The sequence below is a fragment of the Gymnogyps californianus genome, chromosome 2 (genome assembly GCF_018139145.2).
Source record: "Gymnogyps californianus isolate 813 chromosome 2, ASM1813914v2, whole genome shotgun sequence".
Taxonomy (NCBI): domain Eukaryota; kingdom Metazoa; phylum Chordata; class Aves; order Accipitriformes; family Cathartidae; genus Gymnogyps; species Gymnogyps californianus.
Genome location: NC_059472.1, coordinates 13621249 through 13643931, shown reverse-complemented (window position 1 = coordinate 13643931; position 22683 = coordinate 13621249). Strand labels below are relative to the sequence as shown.

The window sequence follows — 22683 nt, the reverse complement described above, 5'->3', positions numbered from 1 at the left end:
GTGCCGAGAAGCTGTCTCCTAAGTAATGGACCTGTGACAAGCCTGTTATGGTCTGAGAGATGTGTGAGATGTCACTTTGCCCCCTGCTCACTCTGTGCCTCTGCCAGTGGCTGCTGCCCATAACCCAAATTACTACTTGGAAATCGGGCTGGTGACACGATAACAACAGCCTTCATACCATGCAGATTTACGGCTTCAAAGCAGAAGTGCTGATCAGAAATACCATGAATTAGTCATAATCTTATCAAAAATATTTTATTTATGAAAGTAACAATTATACTATACAACCTATATTGGAAGTACATTGAATAATTGCTAGAATAAATACAGGCAATTAATTCAATCTTTTTATAGAATGAGAGGATTTATTTGACATTTGAATGTTAACCCAAGCTTTAACTTACATCATAAATAGTTAAAAGGCATAGTCAAGTTTTTTTTTGTTTTTACTTTTTCTTTTGCTTTTTTTAATACTGTTCTATTTTGTAATCAACATGAATCAACTCTCCAATCATTAATATAATATTAGTATGACTTTCAAGCAATCATGTACCTCAAGATAATCAGACAAATAAGGTAGTGTGTGTGCAGTTCATTCTACAGCAGAATCTATTCATGTTTGCATAAAAAAGAGAAGCTGAAAATGCTTCTAAGTTCTTTAAGCATCATATGCTGATTTCTGCTTTACCACAGTGCTTTTAATACCAGAATCTAAAAAGGGCATGTATCTGTATGCAGCTGGCTTTCTGTTGCTCTTTATAAAGTATATTAGGGCTCAATGCCACATTCCTTTGGCTGGTGAAGGACTGCAGAATTTAGTCCTGAATATTATTTCTCAGAACCATAGTCCAAAATAAATGTCCAAGACTGATTATTAGGCACCAAGGAAGTGAGGGATTTGCTAAGGCTTGATGTTTTCTGATGAAAAATTGGCTTCTTTTCTGGTAGATATGCTCTAGTCAAACGCAAATTACTGGGCTCAGTACTGGGGTCTGTATTCACTGGAAGTCAGAGAAGCTGATGTTTGTATTTTCTGTAAACTAAACGAAGGGCACTGCAGAAGTGTTATAGTAAGATACCCACATTTTGAAATGTTGATAAGTTTTCCTTCCGTGTATTTTTTTTTAAACTCAAAAATCTGAACTATCTGCTTGGTACTAGCAGATTACGAACAACTACGACCATCAGTGAAGTCAATAGTAGTTTTGGGTGTCCAATATTTCTCCAGTTCAGAAGTTTTTGACTCCTCAGGTCCCATATAAAATCAGTGGGAGCTTTCCTATAGCAATGTCTTTTCCAACGGCATGGAGACCTGCCTTGCCTTATGGCTATTGCGCATGCCAGGGATATTACACTCTCAGCAGAGAAGCAAATTTCCCTTTTACAATGTTATCCAAAACAAAACCCCAAATTGCACATATCTACCCTTTTGGCCTTTTTTTACGCACAAATATGCTTGTATTCAAAAACTGACAATGTTGGGCCTTTCCTAATAAGTGTCTTCAAAGAGCACATTCAAATGCTTTTTCACAGAAATAACCATTCATCAGTTGCAAAAATGCAGAGAGACTTTTTATTCTTTCTGTTGTGAACAATATCAATTCAGCACAAATTTTGGGGGAGAAAGTATGATTTTTTTTCCCAAATGTATTTAAAAAGGCTAAAGAACAAAATGTTGGGGAGGCAGCTTTTTTTGGCAGATAGTAAAATATAAAATATGTGATTTAAAAAAAAGTTGGCTTAAAAATACATACACACACACAAATAATACAATAATATAAAAATACAGCTCAGCCAATGGCATCTTAAAATTTACCTTTGGCATTACATTTGGCAGCCTAACACAAAAGACCCTTCCTATAAACAGAACTATAAAAAAAAGAGAAGTTCATAAATTAGGTTGCAAGGGGTTTTAAGATTCTTTTCTCTATTCTCCAAACTCCTTTCCTTCCTGTCCACACACATAAGCATGACCAGTGAGGTATATAGAACGTAACACTGTCAGGCGTATGCACAATAAAAAAGTGCATAAACATAGAAGTTCTCCCATTTTCTTGCGAACAGGTTGAAACTGTGTGGTTTGCATCTTCCCCCCCTTGAAAAAAAAATAATCATTTTTTATTGGTTTTTTTTTCTTACTTTGGCAGGATGAAAATGAACCCAGAGGAATATAAATGTCCTATTCCCAGCAGCAATGATCCATTTCCCTTGGCAACATTCGTCTGATGCCACAGATACTACAAGGTTGTTGGGTTGCTTTACAACTCTCTGGGTAACTTCCCATGGAAACATCATACGTCTAGCACCATGTCATAGTGTTGCTCTTTCTTCCGCCTGCCACATTTGGTGATAAGAACCAAGTACAAAGTCAAAAGCATAACCCAGTAACATGCATAGAGTATTGTGCCAATGATGAGAACTGTCTGTTTTGACTCAGAAAATGGCTTTTTTGATTCCTTGTAGATAGTGAAAATTACGCCACCTAGGAGGATTGTAAACCAAATGGAGACTGGAATGAGTCCTATAAAATTAACTACAATGGTTTTTCTTCCTGACGTGCCCCACCCTGCTTTGTTTATCGTGGCAATTGCAAACATCTTTGCTGGCAGTAAACTTGACATGTACAACACTGAGTAGAGTGACATGAAAACCATGACAATGTTGCCCCTAAGGAAGCTGGCAAAGGAAGACTTTATCAAGCCCACTAACTGAACTGTCAACAAGAAGAGGAGGATGTTCCAGATTTTTCCCCTGTAGAAGAGCTGAATGACTGTGGCGATAAGGAAGAAAGGAAAGAATCCAGTGATTACAGCTTCATAGGTCATCCACAAATGGTGCTTGTGGAACCACATTGCATTATAAAGCCACTCTCTAAAGTACGATTTACTCCAGCGGGTCTGCTGATTCAGCCACCTGAGATACTCTATCGGTGTTTCGGTAAGGCACTTGGATCTAGCTGTGTATTTTGTTGCATAGCCCAGACTTAGCACTCTGTTAGTTAGATGCCTGTCATCTCCGAAGCTGCACTGGGAGCCCATAAATTCTTGATTGTACCAATCTTCCACAAATTCATGGAGTAAAGAGTTTCTGTACATTCCCAGGGGTCCGCTGATGCACTGTACACAGCCGAAATAGGACTGACAGGCTCTTTCTATGTTAAAGGCCATCCAGTATCTCACGCTGCTCAGAAAGGAGATCCAGGAATCGTATTTGTTTAAAATCTGCAAAATAAAAAAAAAATTCATTTTAGATGAGCTCTTGAGACAGAAAATATACACATTGGATCAATAAGGAATTTGCAGAGACTAGAGCACCATTAGCCGAAATACAGGGGGAACTTCACTCGTGTCCAACTCATGGCGAATCCAAGAGTTACCTATAGAGTCCAGGACATTGACAGGAAGGGCGAGACGAAGCCTTCAAAAGTCTGTTCCACCAAAATGTTCTCTTTTTCCTCACAATCTTTCCTATTCTCCACCAAGAAACTTCTTTTCTGGCTCATTCTTCCTTTCCCTTCACCCCCAGTTAAGGACCTGCTGGACTCAGCCTCTCCCAAGAGGAGATGGTGGAGTCCCAGACGTGGCCTCCTGCTTGTCTGCCCCCCGCACACATCTTTAGGACTCAAAGAACTTCTTCCAGCCCTCCTAAAGCTACGTTGGAGCATGAGAAAGGCTGAGTACATGGTCTTTGGCCTACATTTTTGGTATCATAAGGCTGGCCATAGAGATTTGACCCTGGACTATGTCCCCATATCTGACATTAGGCCCTCTGAGGAACAACCTGTTCTGATTTGTCTCTGCAGTACTAGCCCTGTTATGTTGTCTCAAGACATACTGTGATACTCCAGTAGAGTCTTGCTTTGGCCCACATAAAGGTCTCAGCCTTTCTCTTCTGTATGCCCCAAAGCTCACCTGAAGCTCAGGCCTACACTTAAAACACAACATAGACATAGTATAGGAGCCTGAACACTCAATGGAGGTATGAGTGTGTGTAGATGCCCAAGTCCATGTCTTCATACCCAGGTTCTCAGCACACACCTTGTGCTGGGGAATGTGGCAACAAAGTGTGTAGCAGGGTGGCTGTGCCAGCTCTGCACCGATATCTTCTCAGTGTGGGGATTTTCAGGGGAATCTGTGGCCTTCTACAACTAGAAAGCATTTCCCTGCAACTAGAAAAAAATAGTCTTCTGCTCTGATGGCCCTAATTTCTGTCAGGTTTGAAGGCCAAGGGCCAATCTTGTCTCTGTTTCGATTTAACATTCTAGAACATTTTAGAAGCAGCAGGGCTCAGGGATAGACTCAAGTCTGGCACAAATGTATTTGGTGTATGCTGGAAAGTGAATTGGGGGAAAAAAAAAGCCCAGAGCCTTCATTCTGCCACCTTTCCTCCCAGAGGACACATGTCCTTCCCACCTCTCTCTGCAGATGCTTATGAACCTTCACTGTCATAGCTGAACCCATACTGTCTCCCTCCAGTTGTACTCACACGTGCCTGGCATCTCACATGTGTAGGGCGAGTGTGATGCCTGGTTCGTGGTCAGTCCAGAGCCGCAAAGATATTCAGGCTTCTGTGGGAATCTTAATTTCTGGAGTTAAAAGAGCCACATGCCTGAAATACTTCTGACTACTGGGGCGTTCTTTAGTAAGTGCTTGCCGATATAGACTGCCCTTTCTCCTCCGTCTCACATAAAAGCCCAACTTGAGTACAGGGGACCGATCCTAAGGCCAACTGAAATATTCATATGCATTTCTCTTTATAAATTGCAGCAGAAGCAATTGTGTCAAAAGGAATGAACAGCCTTTTGCTGTAGTTGTCAGCCAACTTGGCAATGCTGGAAATCCTGACAGAAGTGGAGCTGGGCTGACTTGGGGGCTTTCCATTGTCCTGCCTGACAGAGATGCGGAGGAAACCCAACAATACACAGAGTGCATAGTGCACTGCATTTCAAAAAGGCTTTTATTCCTAACAATCTTGGCTGCCAGTAGTAACATAATTGAAGTGCTTGGGTTGCTGGACTTGGCTTTGGGAGACCTGTTCTCAATTCCCTGCTCCCCTATAGCTTCTCTCTGGTACCCTGAGCAAGCTGTTATAGCCAGAGAATCAAAGATGCCACAACAGTCCTGACAATGCCAGTGCCCCACTTTTCACATATACGAGGCAGAAAAATATTTGTTTGCTTTCTATGGGTGTTAAAACCATACAGTGCTCACATCCAAGATTAAGAGTTTCTGTTCATAAACAGAAAGGTTAAGGTATCATAAGAGCCTCTATAATGGCATCACAGTATATTCAATGCTATTCCAGGCAGGCAAATCTGTTGCAGTGCAGATAGTTGCTGAAACCCCTCTGCTAATCTGCAAATTGTTGTACTCACCTGCACATCACCTCCAACTCCTCCAACCATTGGATCTTCTTCTAAAACTTTTACCATCTCCACTGATGAGGCTGGATCAAGCATTGTATCTGAATCACAGACCTACAAGTAAGACAAAACAAGAACAAAAATGGGTTAAGGACTACACTAGAGAAGAAAATAAAAATCATGCGAATGATTGTAATGACTCTAAATGCATATTCTCCTGAATGCAATTAAATCTCACTTTGGGTTCTGCATTGATACTTCTGTTAAAGGCCATTCGTATCAGGCAGCAAGGAGTGGTGCTGAATGAAACAGAGTGCTTGTTAGGGTTGTGCACACAAACAATCCTCTTTTCTGTATCATCAGCTCTATTTGTTTTACTGGCACACTGGGCTGGCTTCTCCGAATAAGATAAGCTCTCAGAGATGGGGCACTGCAGAGCAAGACCATGTTTGTGGGTGTGTGGCAGATTCCTGCTGAGCCCTGACATAGGGTTTCCCTGCGTCGGCTGCATGGTTGGAGCACCCTGATCAAATGTTTCCCACTGCCATATGAGGGAAGGAGTGAGGAGTTAAATTCCAGACCCTTGTTATAAAAAAGAAAAAGAGAAAGTCAACTAGGGGTCTGGGAAGAAATCTAATAGTTCTTTCACTCACACAAGGCTTTAGCAATTCATGTAAGATATGTATTTTGGATTCCAGAACAAACTCATTTTTAATTTTAGATGCATGGTGTGTTATTAGTAGTGCAGGGATTTGACATTTGATATATAGAAATTATTTGCTATTTTCCTCTGGTATTCTTATAAAAAATACGTAAGGCCAGAAGGAGCGGGTCCCGAAGTGCAGTACTCCACGAGACCAGGGCAGAAATAGATGACACACACAAGGCGTTTCAGCCACACAAACACTCCTAGTCAACTGAACACTGTGTACATTAGGAATTGGCTTTCCCCTGGAGAGTAGGAGGAGGGCTCAGACAGGCTGGCCAGTCTGCGAGGCAGCTGGCATTGCTTTCGTTTGCTCGGAGGAGAATGACACGGGCTGCAGCCTGCTTAAAACAAGCGGGTGTCTCCCTGTTGCAGCTGCTGCTGCTGAAAGCGGTGCCCCCATCATGTGTAAACTCATTTTGCAGACACCCAGAAACTGGAGCAGAAGAGCCTGTCCCAGAAACACCCCTCTGGCCAGCTGAATCCTGCCCTACAAATTCTCTTACTGCTTCCAGTTTATCCCCACGTTGCATTCCTGTGATTTCAGATGGGGATGGTAGGGGCAAAAGTCAGTAGCTCTGCATGAACAACATATTAAGTCAGATTCTGGTGAGGCTTCATATTGGGTATCCTAATTTTGGTGTCCTTTCATCCAACCTTTCAATTCAGCCTAAGCCCTCTCACTCCAGGGGAGCGGAAACCTTCATGTCTGGTCTATGAAGGGGGAGGAGAGCATTTTGTGGGTCTGCTACGGACCAGACTCGAGCAGGGAGGTTACCCGGGATATTCGGGCTGCATAGCTTGGGATGCAGCTGAGTGTTTGCCAACATGCTCCCCTCCATGCTCACTCGGAGGAGGCTGAGAGGAGAAAGGTGATGAAAGCTCTCATATTTCCATCAGGAGAAAAGCCACAAGCATCTCCAGCTCCCGCTAACTTGATGCATCCAGCTCCTCTCCTCAAAGGAGTTATCCCAAGGAGCACCTTTGTAACCTGGCCAAGGTGTGCCTCCAGCTTTGGTGGAAAGCTGAAATCAGTGACAGCACTTGGTGATAGAAAGGGAGCAAAACAATTCTGCTGAAGAGGGGAAAGGATGCCCATATTTTTATCTGGGCCTTCCTGGACAGACCTGTTGCTGAGTGTTTTGCGCAGGGAATCTGTAGTTTGCTGAGTACCCAGGGCTCAGGCAGTGATACTCATCCCATTTGTTGTGACCATGAGTGGTGGGCTGGGATCAGCTCCCTCTCCAGCCCCTCTGCTGTCCCTCCAGCGCCTGTCACTTGGTGCAGCTGAGCAGCCCCCACCCCATCAGATGCATTTATCTATAGCAGAAAGACCTGCCCATGAGCAACATCACTAATATGAGGTGAGGAATCCTGAAAACACTGGATTTATTTACAAATTACCAGCATGTGTTCTGGGCATGCCAGCACAGTGGACACGTCTGGGTTTCTGGGGCAAGCATGACAAGCCATCATTTTCCATCTGGATGAGGTTTTTGCAGGTGAAAAGAGGACATGCCCAGAGAAAGGCAGACACTTAGAAACCCAAATAAAACACACTGAGGTCTGCTCAGCCAGGGGTGGCCCAGCACAGCCCAAGAGGCAATTTGGCATCTTTCCACATAAGGGCTGAGTGACCTAGATATTACTGCCTTGGGTCACAGAGTTGCATTAAAGGGACACTCAACCTTAAGCGAGCTGTTCAGATACTCGTTATAACCAGTGGAGGTTTATCCAAGCTGCTTTGAGGAGTTCAGGCTGCACTGGACTGTCCACACAGGTACCTCCATCAAGCCAAGATGAATTGGACCCTGACTGCCCTGGTCAGCTCTGCATGGGTGATATCTACCAGTTTAACTCCTCTACCTGATTGCTTGCACCCTCCTAACCTCCTCCAGGATGGAAATAAGCCTTCACAGCAGTTTCAGGTATTTAATGAGACGCTACTAATGAGCGACAGCTCATTATCTGCATTGGTCTGACTGCTTGTGATTGCCTGTCCATAACCCCAAGGCGTCTTTTAAGAACCATGAGGCCTACAGTTTCAAGGGTGGGCAATGGTGCTGACTGGTCCACTTTTTTAAGTGCTTGATCATCAATGCAGATTGCTCAGCCCTTAAAATGTTGGGCCTGTTTAAAGTCATTTACCCTGGGTACCCCCAAAGAACCATTTGAAATATCTCAACCTTCATTCATTGATAAAACAGAGCCACATTTTAGCTGCATTGCATCATGACTGTGTAGTAGCCAGGGCCACGAAGGTGCTGCATTTCTAATACAGATGTGACTGTAGACATGACTGTGGCATCAATCATTACTGCAGCCTTTGGTGGCTGCTTACAGCAGCATTACAGTCCCTGATACACATGCATTAGGACTTCTGAGCCAGGTCAGGAGTGTTAATTGTCTGAAAGACCAGAAATATCTCTTCCATTTTCTCAGTTTATGCTATGACTGTTGAAATAGAAACACTTTTTCCAGGTTCCCTGAACAAATGCAATAGCTGGACTGAGGGAGGAAACTTGCAATGAATCTGTTTCCTCTCTGCCTTCTCTCTCTGCAATTTGATACTTCTGTGTGAAGTGATTATAAAACCATGCTAATAAAGAAAACCAGCATTTTCATCCCATCATAGTCCCTCACAGCACAGAACCAAACTGCAGACAATGGAGAGCTTAAGCCCATTGTTTTCAGAGAATAAATCAGTTTCAACTTTGGAAGTGGTAGGGGATGGGTTTTAAATCTTTGCCTTACCCTCCCAGCTCCAGTAACAGAGCAGTTCCCGGCACTCTTCAGTTTCTGCCCCTCCTGCGTGTGGAGGACTTGCTGCTCTCAGCCCAGCTATCAGCAGCCTCTCCGCATCCCTTGGACACTGTGCCCATGGATGCTGTGGTGTGTAGGGCATGCACACACCCACCTGCACAAGGCTGGGCATGGACCCCAGAAACACATATGGCTCAGCCATGCAGCCGCCCTGAGCCAGCAGAGAGCATCTCGTGAGGAGCTGCTGCTCCACCAGAGGAGGAGGTTGAGAGAAGGTGGGAAGGGCGGAGGGTGCTTAATCAGGAAGATCATCTCATATCCAGTGGGATTAGTCAAATGAGCCTTGCTGGCCTTGATCAATAAGGAAGGATCCTCAGTGTCCAGCCAGAGACCCTGATCCCACCCGTCTTCCTCCACACATGACCTGTTCCCCTTCCCGCAGTCAGCAGGGCTGTTTGCAGGAGCGAGGAGTGCTTCCATGTGTAAGGCAAAAACATACAAAATCTTTCACGGGATCCAAGGCAGCTGGAAAGAAATGTGTCTCTGCTGCTTTGGAAACAGGGAGAGAGGACTCAGCCTAATTCATTTTTACATGAGTCGTGTCATAAGGGCTTTAAAGGCCAAGTCGTGGTGAGTGAGGTAATGCAGCTGTAAGTGATGAAGCAAAAGCTCCTTCAGGCTTTAGCTGAAGAAATCTTTCTTTCCAGGCTGCATATTGACCCTTTTATTGAATATTCTGCGTGGCCTTCAAAGCCTCTAAAATATCCCCATCTTTTTTACAGACACCACCACTGCTCTGAGATATTCCCTAGTGCCACCAAATACCTGTCTGTCTGCTTGCATATAGGGCCGCTAACAACCTCACAAAATAAAACCTTACCCGAGATCTTGACCTACAGGAGCAGAGATGGGGTCTTCAGGAGGCGACTGGCTTTGTCTGAAGAAAAACCATTTGGATGAGGGGGCAGTACTGAAGTCTGGGGAAGGATCTAAGATTTCTCCAGTAGCTGGTGCACAGATTTAACATATTCACAGATAGATTGACCATTTTAAAAGGTAGCAAAATACGCTTTTAACGGTCAAGCTGTTTCCAAACAGACTGAAAGGAGCACTGTGTTCATCAGGGACTAGGATGGCCTCTAACATGCCGCACAAAATATACAAAAGCTGCTTTCTTTCAAAGTGTGTTTGAATTGGCACTGACCTGGCGCTCTAATACCTACCTGTACATAATCCACGCTTCTCCCCAGTGCTTTGAATGCTGTGTACATTACTTCTCTTTTTCCACCCCATTTCTGCATGATGCAAACACTTTTATTGGACAGGACCAGCTGAGATACGTGTTGCATGCTCTCTCTGTGAGACTCCTCCGTCTCACCCGGACCTTTGTCATGGAAGTTATTACTCCAGATATAAGTGGCAGATTTGTCCCTACCCATGATTTCAGTAAAAATGTCCATCATGTAAACGTCGTCTTCCGAGTTCCCATCAATGACCATAACAACTTTAATTCCAGGGTAGGTCAATCTTTTCACAGAAAGTAAACATTTTCTTAAGTAGTCAGGATCCTCTTGATAGGCAGCAATACAAAGGGCAACTGTTTTGTTCAGCTTGATTGGAGTCTCTAGCGACCGCTTCATTTTCCTGTGCTCTAGGAATGCAAACAGGCTTTGGATGATGAGATGTGATGCCAGGATAGCACCATAGAGTCCAAAAGAGAAGTAGTAGTTGTCTGTTTGGATGAACTGGTAGCCCACAATGTAAGCAGCGGTGATTCCCAGCAGGAGGGACACCCCGAAGAGTGTGGTTCCAAGTATTCTCAGGATACATATAAACCTCTCACAATACATCTGCAAAGAAGCACGGAAACCGTTAGCAGAGCCACCACTTGCTGATATAAGACCTCGTAAGAGGTGTGCGTGGCTACAACATAGAGCTCAGCGTCAACAGATACACCCTGTGCTTCTGGCTGTGTCACGGACTTACTGCATCACCTTGCTCAACATCTCTTTGCAGTACTTCCTCCATGTAAAGTAAGATTCAAATACACTTGATGTACCAGGGATGTTTTCTACTATTTGTAACGCTCTCACAGAAGGCGCTGTCTGTGTCAGGATCTTATTTTGGCAGCCTGGGCTTGCTGAATGAGACGCTCTGTCATATTACCCTGGGGGAGCTGGAGAAGGGGCTTTTGGGCCACCACTCACTTCATATGGTCACGGGCGAGCGGAACAGCTGAATGTCTGGGCAGCCCCTCCTCATCCCCCATCCATGTCATGACTGCATCCCACCCTGACTTGCTTCTGTCGCTTAGTTATGTTTGCAAAAATATTGGAAAGACATTCTTAAAACAGATGTCTGAATGTATTTATAATTTTTTAAACAGATGACTGACTATATTTATAATTTATATTTATATAATCAGACATCTGCTTTAAAAGGTCTTCTCAATACCATTGCAAAAATGTATTTTTCATACATCTGTGTACATAGATATATGCACATGTGAGCATGTGTGTATAGGGCCAAAGCGTGACGGACATTAAGTCTGTGGCAAAAGTACGCATTAATTTAACAGAGCCAAGACTCCACCCTGGACTCAGAAATTCATTAGTACATCAGTTGATTCTGATCACTTCTGCATATTTAGGTTACCTGGCTGTAAAATCTTCTAACCTAAGCTCTGGGCTATGGAGGAGCTGGCTGGCATGGAGGGTGCTCTGGTATTCTTGAGACAAATGATGTAGGCACCCAAACAGGCAGAATATATTGCTACCTAACTGCTTTTTGTTGACAATCACATTAACTGTTATATGCAACAGCTTTTTCAGAATCACAGGAAAGTTAATGCCAATGGTTTATGTCAATTGATATGTTTGACATTAAGGACGTAAAACAGATAATGTCTGTTTAATGCTAACCCAGAAAGTGCATTGCAAGTCATTGAATCTGAAACTCATGCTAGAATATTTTGCTGAATTAGGGCCTCTCAGAGTAATGGACTTAATATTTGTGTTTTCTTACTATTATTCATATTGTCCCTGCTGCTATCATCTTGCTCATCTGCTGATCATGTTTGTTTCACCATCTGTTGGCCAAAGCTGAAGTTGGAACAGCACTTCCTTACATCATATATGTCTTTAACTCTTTCTTGAAAAAATACTACCAAGCTGCAGCAGCATAGCTGTCATCAATTATATTTCTGTCTGAAAAGTTACAGGCTTGGGGAAAAAAAAGTCAACACAGAATCACTTACAAAATAAAAATAAACCAGGCGAGCATAAAGTCTGAGGTTACAAAGACTATGCTTTTTTCCACTGGCTATTTAGGGTCTTAAATTTCAAGACAGGAGGAAGCCTCTTAAATGTATATTTGGAGACACTGTTAAAGAAATTGGATCCTATCTCTAGGACTTCCTTGAATACTTACGGCTGGGCTCCGACAGGTGCTGTAATCACCCACCAGCAAAAGGGACCGTCCCTGCTCTGGCCTGTCTGAAAGCCTTTCACAAGAGGGGTCATAAAGAAGCCTAATAAAAGATAGCTTATGCTTACCACCACTATAGGTGAATTAAAACTCCGTGCCCAAAATAGACTCGCTTTAGAAAACAGATTAAGTAATGGATCCCCTCTAGATTACCTTGAAGTCAAATAGCCTGTGTGTTTATTAATCCCTCAAGCACGCAGAAGGTCACAAACATTAAGGTAAATGTTTCATTAACGGTGCAGTTGTACTCTGCTTTCCCATTTGGGGTCCACTACTTCTCTTCTCTTGCCAGAAATAGAAAATTCCTATTAGCGAGTAGGGGCTAAAGTCTGCTTACATTAAGAATTATATGGCTGAAATAAATGGACCACTTGTACAGGTAGAGCTCACAGGATTTAGATTAAGATCTGGAGCGTTTACATTTGACTGACTATGTACTGTACCAGACTTCTTTTATATTAATTTGCTATTGCTTTTCTCTTCCTATGAAGTGTTTCCACACAAAAGGAAAAAAAAGAAATGAATTCTCTGATCTTGTCATTACAGCACAGCTTCCCTCCCTCGCAAAAAAACAGTCTTTTAAGATCAAGAAATGGATTTCTGGTCTTAATAAAACAGCATTTTTTTTCTATCCTTTCACTGTCAACCTTGGGAAAATAAACTGTGTTTTGATCTAAATTCCTGGCTTTCATCAAAGAAACTTTCCCCTTTGTATGTGCAATTGAGGTTTTTATGTATAGTCTTTTAACTGACTGAATCTCAGGGAAAGTCTGGAAAAAGTTGCTCAATATTCTCAAGCTTTAGCACGTGAGCTATTGATAGCTTGCCCAGCAGAACTGATATTCATCAACTTGAACGTGCCCAAACAATGGCAAAGAAGCCAAAAATTCTCCACCCTTCTCCAATAATTGAGCCAAGAAGTTAAAAGGAAATGACGCTTGTACAAGTCTGGGACCAAAAATGAACTGCTGAGTCAAATACTAGCACCGACGGTAGGGAATAGCTGCATCAGAGATTTTAAGGTCAGACAGTGCTGTTATGCATATCTAGACTGGCCTAACACGGTGAAATGTAAAAGGACATCCTTCATAAGACATCAGTTGAAATCCATTTCTGAAGTTTCCTGAACTTCTCACACAAAGCTAAAATCAAGTATTATCAGAGAACCAGCGTACAGTACTGTGCTTTAACAGTGCAAGCCTAAAATAATGCCATGCTGAGTCACCAATGCTTGGTGAAGGACAAATACCCCCGTTAACTTTCAAAGCCACAATTATGTTTCAGTCATTTGACTGATAAACACTCTTCCTAAGTGCTAGCAATATTCTTTCAGCAAAATGTAATTGCTTATAGGCAAAGTTGCCATCACTACAGCCCTATTCAACAGCTGACTAATTGGTGGAGGATACCATACACACCTCGTATGACCAGCGCAGCTTAGTGTTTTGTTTATGTCGCAGCCTAATGGATCTTCAGTTCCTTGAGGGATTTAATCCAGTAAGTTTGTCCTGGGAAACAGGCACTGCAGCACTTAAAAAAAGAAAAAAAGCACCGCCTAGGCTAGGGATGAGGTGCTCAACACATGGAAGACATGCAGCCAGTCCATATTGCTGCATCAACAAAGACAATTGCAGGTCATTTCTGTACACACATGGAACTGCCGCTACATGGGAACAGGTGTTGGAGTGAGGAGAGGGACAGAGCTCCTCACCTGGTATGTGAGTTGGGGGGTTACCTTACTGTCTCTGGACTCAAACCTGGATCTTGCACTTTCTGGGCAGGTTTTTAACCAATTCCGTAAAGCAGGAGGAGGAAGATAGTACCTGCAACGTTCTTTATTATTGTTTTTTTTAAGAGTGAAAGCTATTTAGCAATGAAAGAAGTCGGAGGGTCCATTGCTTTGCATCAGCCCTGAAGGACATTTCCAGGGGGTAATAAGATTGCACTGGCTGTGTCAGACTCTTTTTGGAGGTGCCTATGTCCCCCATGTACTGCACAGGAAACCTGAGACAGGACTGCTAATTCTACTCTGCAGTTTGGACACCTAAATCCTTTATGGGCACCTTCACCTAACCCCGCAGTGCTGAACCTAGTACAAGCTTTACGCAGCCTCCAGCAAACCTCCTCAAGGTTTGTATGCACAAGATGAGTGTACGTAGAGAGGCTTCAAAGTCTACTACTGAGCAATTTGTTGTCATGATCTTGCAGCTGTTTATTTCCATGGATGGAGCTGGTCAGTGCTAACCAGCACACCTAGTAGAAATGAAATATGAAAGCCATATGCTAAATCCTAATGCTATGTAGGCTGTTGCTGATTCAGTGACACATTTTGATTCACCAAGCAGTCCCAAGTATATATGTGCCTCGTAGCAACTGTACAGGAGGAGGCAATGTGTGCCTCTCTTTGGAGGCTCCTATGGAAAAGCATGGCCAAGAAATGAACCATTACATGTACTTGACATCAGAGTCCACCTAGTGAACTGTTTGGCATTGTGTCTCTTTCGGCATCCCGATAAAACCACACAAAGAGTATTTTTTTTGGTCACACCCATGGTGAAGGAGAACTTACTCTACATTACTATTAACAACTTGCTTAACTAAAAGTTGTAGTCTTCTAACATTAGTTTCATAAAAAATTTCAGGTTAAAAAAGAGTTGACTGCTACCTACACCGTACATATAATGACTGGGGTATTAACTCTAACACTAGAGATCACACTCCTTTCTCAGACTGAATAATGCCTTAGATCTCAAATTAGAACATAGCAAAATATGCTTGAGTTCTCTGTATTTTGAAAAATATTTAAGGTAGCATTTAACTGTAGTTATGGTACATAGAGCTAACTTTAATAAGATCTAGACACTTGACTGAAATTCAGCAGGTTCTTATGTCCTGCTTTGGACTGGGTCTTTACTCAGCAAAGAACACAGCTGACTTCTATGGTAAAGTACCACTTTTTCCCCCCTCCAAAATCATATAGCACAGGCTGTCCATATGGTTATTAATCAGCTTTCATGCATCCCCGAGAGTAATAGGACCTGGAGATAGTTCATCCCTTCGCAAAGTCAGGAGGCAAAGAGAAAAAAAAAAGCTTAATTTGTTACTAATACATCAAGAGAGTAATAAACAGAAGAGGGGCAAATACATATCCAGAAAACCTATGTGTATTGGTATCTGAACACATCAATATTATCTGCAGTCTGTTCACTTACTCTGCACCAGCTGTTGTGTAGCTGCTATGAGGACTAAGGAAGCAGTCAGGTGGTCCCTGGCATCTGCTGATACAGGACATGGAACCAGTGACTGACGGGAGGTCAAACTGAAGTTAGGTTTGCTTGCAACCCATGGGATGCAGCTCACTGCATGGTCTGTTGCAGAAGTCATCTCTCATGTACAACACTCAAACATATTGCCATGTAGTACTTCCGGCTAGCTTTTCGCCAGAAGATTAAAAAGCAAGAGGGCGAAACACAGGAAGTTCATACATAAAACGTAACAATTTGGAAGGTTGTTTGAAAGAATTAGCACTTACTAATTCCAAATATCTGAAGACATTTTTATAAAACATTACACTGCAAAAGTCAATATTTGTCCAGGAGACAACAGTAAAGATTCAGTCACAAGGGTGCTTATTTTGTCCCCTTCACCTCTAAGGGTTCAAAAGAGCTGTGCCTGTCTCTAGACATCTAGGGCTATGGCCACATCACCAAATAGTCTAATACTACAGGAACAGATCTACAAAGAGGAACACCTGGTGCTGAGGGCCTAACTCCACCCTCCATACATTTTCATATTTTACTCTGAACTAAGTTTAGTCAGACCCCATGGATCGAAAACCCATTAGGGTCTGAAAAGTGTGCTCCAGGGGTACATCTTGCCATTAATTTCATTTAAGAGGAATCCAGTTTATGTGCCCAGTGATCGCTTTGCCATACAAAACCCAAGCAATTTGGTTGGAGAGGGGGCACTCGTAGCATTGGCTTCAATAGCACACTCCTGATTCAAAATAAATTGATAATACAAACCAACCTCACATATGAGATCTGCACATCAGACTTGTCTGCAAATCTTTGTTGCAACCAGAAGTGCTGAGCACTGAAAACCTTTGAAAATGTCTCATTTTTACATGCCTATATAGAAGCTGAACTCTTGAATGTCTACTAGTCATGGTCCTCTGAACCTTAGTGCTGAGGCTTTGGATTCAGCAAAGCATGTCATTAAAGACAAGTGTGCACTTAAGTATTTTGCTGAAGAGGGAAATCAGTGGATAATTTATCTTGCAGTTCTGCAGTGCAGGCGTTAAAAAAAAAAATCTTTCTCTGCAAAGCTGCTATTTCTGGGATACTCACGATAAAAATGTATGCATACATTTGACAAATTTATTATAGCGATTAATCTCCCTTATGAAGGTTGTCAGACAGGTCATTGCTTAACCACTGCATTTCTTACATTAGGGAATCTAAGAGTGGACCGGGACCCAGACAATTTGGACTTTGTTCCTAGTGTTGCCATTCACCTGCTGGGTGACCTTAGGTAAGTGAATTCACCTCTCTCTGTCTCAGCTTCCTCACCTGTAAAATGGGAATCATGATCATGTAAAATGTTCTTGGAGGTCTACAAAAGGCTTCATAAGGCTTAGGGTACTGATATTTGTAATGTTACTTTTTCTGGTGTGATATGGGACCCACCAGTTCTCTAGTTCCATATGACTGTTTTTCCTCAAAAAAACCCAACAAAAAACACCACTTCCTAGTTTCCTTGCCTATATTCACCTGAAGGTACAGTCAGGAGGGGTTTGTCTGTAATAAACATGCAACTCTTACTCAGCAGGATGCCTGAGATCAGTGAGGTTGGCAACATAAAAGCTGACACACGTGGGTATAAGTGCATACAGCTACCGAGGGCTGTTTTGCACACAACCAAAGGAAGAGTATCATCTTTTATAAGCCTTAAAAAACCTCCTTACTTGTAAGAATAATGGCATTGGCTTCAACTGAGCAGCTGCTTCAATGACGTGAGTGTGTTTGAGTGCAGGTGTGAGTGTGTGTGTGCATGCACACAGTATGTGGCCTTATACACATACACTCTGTGTATACACACAAATGGAATCTGAGGGTTACAGTTTTTCAGCCAATATTTCGATTCGTTATTAGCCTTATTTTGGTGGCAAAATAAATCATTTATCTTTGAAGTACAAATGATTCCAGGTACACATTAATTACATGCATAAAATAGCTGTCCAGACTCCCTCTTCTATTTTACAGCCTGCAGAGAGGAAACTGAAAAGTTATGTTACATCTGTACATCTTTACTACAGCAGAGTTACCATATCTGGTGCTTTTGGTTATTTATCACTTCCAGATTTTGTCATGCCATTGATCTTGTGGAAAGGGCTCACATAAGACTAAAATTAACTCTGGGGTTTGGTTTAAAATAAAGAACAGTATTAGTAATGATGGCAAACTGTATCTGCATGCACAGGCTTTGACCAGCAGATCAAGAGTCTCCTGTCTGCTCAATGTATGTTTCCCACTAAAATGCCCAAATGTAGTCTCTTACAGGTTTGAGTAACCAATGTGGAATGAATTCTACAGCTGCTGGTTGGATTTGTGGACAGTGATACACTAGTTGTTAAATTAACCAAAAGAAAGAAAAAAAAACAAAAAACAAACAAAAAAACAGACAAATGCTCTAAGAAATAAGTTCAGAAGTAAATCATATTTGTACTCAGATACTTTGGATTGTGGTTAAATGAAAATCTAGTTTAGAAATGTTTTCTAGTTGCTGGTTATGAACTCCATGGATGCTTTTGGCATAAAACTGACTACTCCATGCTTTAAACCAGCAAATAAATATTTATTTGGTGTTCATAGCTTATTATCTTGTAATTTGCTTATAAAGTACAGGTCATATCTTGTTTGACTTTGTCAAGTTCCACTACACTGAATGGAGGAGAAATTTGCTGCCTTATACACTAATCTTGAAGAGTAACTATATGAAGCAGATTTGCTTCCACACCATAAATAGGAACAGCTGAATTTGTTGCTAGTGAACTAGCATGGGAAACTCCACTGAATCCAGTAGAGCTGCACTTCCCACTGGAAAAACCTTTTCCCAGGTTTTTCTGCACTGGCATGTAGGATAAGAAAGATTTACTAGCATGAAATAAAATCCTGGCTTTATCGACAGCAGTGACAAAACTCCTCTAACCTTGGTGGGGGCTGGATTTTGAGCAGTTTTTCAGGGAAAGAGAACACATGCCACTGCCATCACCCTCAAATGAAATGACCTATCCGGTCCCTGAAAGAAGCCCCAAGGCACCCATGTTACACACAACGTGTGCTGGAGAAAAAGCGCATGTGTGCCTACGGAAAAATGATCCATAAGGAAGGAGACTGTGAAGCAGGGTGCTAACGCGGAGGAACGGCTATGCCCTGGGAGACGTGGGGTCACTGCAGGCCCTGAAGAAGGGGCTAGACAACGCCCACCAGGGGTGTTGTAGTATATTGGGGTCCGCTCTCGGGGCAGGGAAACGGGGTAAATTCTCTCTCAAGGTCCCTTTCATCCCCTTTGCCAGCACGGCTATGGAGTCTGGCAAGACTCTTAACAGCCGGCTCTCGGCCGCGCCCGACAGAGACCAGCTGACACCCGCACAGCTGCGGGGACGGGCCGTCGGGGACAGAGGTCCGCGGAAGGCCACCGACGGCGTTTCCAGCCGGGAAGGAGACCCGCAGGACCTACGGACTCCCGTAGGGCTGAACACCGAGGAAGCGGCGCGGGCGCTGCCGTGACCCGGGCCGGGTGCGCGCGGCTCCGCCCGCCGCCGCGGGGCTGCTCCTCCGGGGGAACCCCGGCCGGCCCCGCAGCCAATAGGGGCGGTGCTGGCCGCGTCACAGCGGGTGGGCGGGGCGCCGAGGGGATCCCCCGCGCTGCCACGTCACGAGGAGGGCGGACCCCGCCCCGCCCGGCGGCTCCCGCCCGGCGGCGGCGGCGGCCGTGCCCGGGCTGGCGGGGGGCGGCCGGGAGCCCTGCGCGCAGCCGGGCTGAGCGGGGCGGTGGGAGCCTTCCCCGCCCGACGCCGGCCGGGCGGGCGGGGGGCGCCGAAGGCTGCGCTGGAGCTGCCTTCGCCCCCCGCGGCTGCCGCCCCGCCGTGTGACCCTCCTTCAGCCGGCCGCCGCAGCCGCCGCCGCCGGGCGCCGGCCGCCAGCCCGGGGCGTCGCCGTGCGGGTGCGGCGGGCTGCCCGCCGGGGCGGGGCCGGGCTCAGGCGTGCAGCGCTGGAAGTTCGCGGGCAGCCTGCAGCTCCCGCCCCGCCGCACCCCTCCTCGCCCGTCCCTCCCTCGGGAAACCGCCCTCTCCGCTCAGCGCGGCGCCGAGGCGGCTCGGTCGCGTTGGCTTCTCCCCTCCGAGGCGGGACTTCAGCCCCTTCCCGCCGGCCGCCTCCTCGCCTTCCTTCCTCCAGTCCCGTCCCACCCCTCCCTCCGGTCCTGTCACGTCCCCCCTCCCGGCCCTGGATGCAGAGGCCGGGGACGGGCGGGGAGAAGCCAGCCTGGGCTGTGAGCAGGTCTCGCCTCCCCCGCTGGGCTCAGCGGAGCGGCTGCCTAACCTGTTGCTCGATTTTATTTTAATTTTAGGTTTGGTTGGGGTTTTGTTTTTTGTTTGTTTTTTTTTTTTGTTTGTTTGTTTTTTTTAAATCTTAAAGCTCACCAATATCTTAAACGGATTACACGGAGGAGGGGTTGAAGCTGAAAACCTCGTTCATCCTCACTGCGGTCCTTTTCATTGCTGAAATAGGTGTAGCGTAGAGCCGGTAAGATCCTCCCCCAGCCCCACTCGTATTTTGGGGATCTGTTTCAGCCTTCCTCCCTTGAATAGTGGGGATGGGAGGAGAGGGTCTTCTGCTCTTGAGATGACAGAAGCATAATCATAAATCACCTACCTTGTTTGTCCTTCTGTCCTTTGGTCATAGAGGGGCTCCAGCCAGCTGTGTGGTCTCACGTACCGTTGCTCCCGCTGAACAGTTTCCAAGTTTGAGGTAAAAGATGAAATCGCACTTTTCAGGGGCTTATTGAGACGCTCAGAAATAAAAAATAATTAAAAATGAAAATAAAAAAAATCGTTTCAGGCTATTCAGTCCTACTCATTTTCTCCCACGTGTTTTCACAATTACCATGTATTTGTCTTTCTCTGCTTCAGTTTTTAGCTCAAAGTTGTGGGATTTTTTTTTTTCAAATAATAATAATTAAAAAAGTTAGAAGTAATAAATTAGGAGTTAGTTTCTCGTGGTCGAAGCTGAAGATCTTATTTCAAACCCGGCTAGCCAGGAGCCTGGAGAAGTTGCAAGGCAGTGTCTGAAAGTTTGAGAGATGTACAGCATCAGATAAAGTCTCTTTGGTGATGCCTTGCTGACCGAGTAACTGTTTCAATGAGGTTTCTCAGCAGCAGCAGCAGCAGCAAACGGGTAATATTTTCCAGACGTCTTTTTCTTTCCTCCTGCTGCTGCTGCTTTTCTGCCTCCTCCACGTTATGGGGTCTTTTAACAAGTGAGACTTGAGTTGTTTTAATAGGCGGAGGATGGGAAGAAGGAGGGGAGGGAACTCCTGTAAGGAGAAAAAAAAAAAGAAACCAACCCTGCCCATTGAAATGATCTCAGCCAAGGACCAGTTTAGCGGCAGGAATTCAATTAGCTAAGTTGCAAATTTTGCAGAGAAATGCAAGACACATACGTTGCTACCACCTGATTTCCTCTTCATGCCCCGTAGTTAGGGGGAAAACCCCACTTTCCCCACTCCCTGCATCTCTGGGCTTGGGGTGTGGGATTCGTCCCTCCCACAGCCACTATTCGGCGGGGACGGTTTTTGCTGCTGCTGGTTTTTATTAATAAGGGAATTGCCTCTATGAATGGATGAACTTTGCAGTTTCCAATCCTGCTTTACCCATTCACTCTTGGAAACATTTGCTGTAGTAAATACCCAGGGAAGCTTCCACTGGCATTAATACCCATGCCACTTGCGTTAAAACAAGCCAGGAAACACGTTAGACAATTTAAGAACTGGAAAATTGTGGTGTTTTTTTTTTCTTTTTAGTTTTTTTTTTAAAACCAGAAATGTTCACTCTCTGCTCTGTTGATGGTTTACAGTTAGCCAGGGGCATCAGCAGTTAACAGCACACCCCACTGTCTGCCGCCTGCCAGCAGCTTTCACTCGCACGGACGAGCTCCTTCCCTTTGTAACTCCTCTCTGCCTCGAAGGCGGATTTCCCCACTTTGGAGCCCCCGTTTCCACTTGAAATTATTTTAAAAAGGCACTAGGTGGCACTGTTGAAGTGAGAGGAGCAACGCGGAGCCTGGTAACCCCCCGAGCTGGGATGCGCTGCGGGAGCGGGGCCGGTGCGGGCGGGTGCGCGGAGCCGGGCTGGGTGCTGCCGTGTCTCGCCGTGTCCTAACAGGGACCCTCCGGGGAAGGGTGGGGGGATCAACTTCTCATTCCCCCGTGCTGTTTTCTCAAGGACCACAAAGGCCGCTGCTTGGAGGCGTCGAGCCCACAAGGGGACCATGTCCAGACACCGTTGGGAAACCCGGCGGTGACTCCTCGACGAGTTATCGCTCGTCATTACCTTCTGGCGTGGGAAAACTTTGCAGCACTTTGGGGGCTCCTCATGCGTAAGAAATGGTTTAAAGTTGGTGGTTACCTAGACTGGAGATTTTTTGGGTACCTAGGGGAAGTGGTCAGGTTTTCGCATGTGCTCAGTCACTGCCAAGGGGAAGAGTGGCTTTAGGATGTGCATCGAAGCCGAGCTCCTTGAGCAATTGGTCTACCTAAAGTAACAAGTCTGCCTCTAGTTTAAGCCAGACTTTTGTGACTGTTTTAACCTGGCAGTGCCAGGGAAAGCAGCTGTCTCACCCTCCTCCTGCTTTGGGTTCCTCATTCCCATCTCCTCACTGTCCCTTTCCCTATGTCAGGAGAACTGACCTAGGTTAGAAAATAGCTGTTTGGGGAGAGAGAGCAGCAAAAAAGTAAGAACAAGTAACTTGGGCAGGGAGAAGGCAGGACAACTGCTTTTGGCAGCAATCTGGTTTATGATGGTTTAGAGTGTCCTTGAAAGTACAGCATGGCTTAGCAAGCATGAAGTCTATCAGGGCTTTCAGGCATTCCTCCATTCCAGGCCTTCCTCCCTAGGCAGCACCATTCCCATACTCCAACCACCTCCAAATGATCTGTGTTACACAACCTCTTCTTACAGGGCCCAGCGCATCTCTCTCATCAGCCAAGGGGCAAATTGCCATGTCTGCTCCAAGCAGGGCCAGAGGGCAGAAGGGTGTCAAAAGGGCTACTGACCCCCCTGTCCACACTAACCTTCCTACTACCC

The 22683-nt window shown here is 44.8% G+C and overlaps 1 protein-coding gene across 1 annotated transcript; it reads right to left on the bottom strand.

Annotated features, from left to right (window-relative positions):
- Nucleotides 1-246: 246 nt before the first annotated feature.
- HAS2 (hyaluronan synthase 2) lies at nt 247-20724 on the bottom strand. The gene is made up of 4 exons (XM_050891267.1): nt 20255-20724; nt 10055-10681; nt 5375-5476; nt 247-3221 (listed from the first exon to the last, which is right to left on the bottom strand). The coding sequence occupies exons 2-4, from the start codon at nt 10679-10681 to the stop codon at nt 2292-2294; spliced, it is 1659 nt and encodes a 552-aa protein (XP_050747224.1). The 5' UTR covers nt 20255-20724; the 3' UTR covers nt 247-2291.
- Between the last annotated feature and the right edge of the window lie 1959 nt (nt 20725-22683).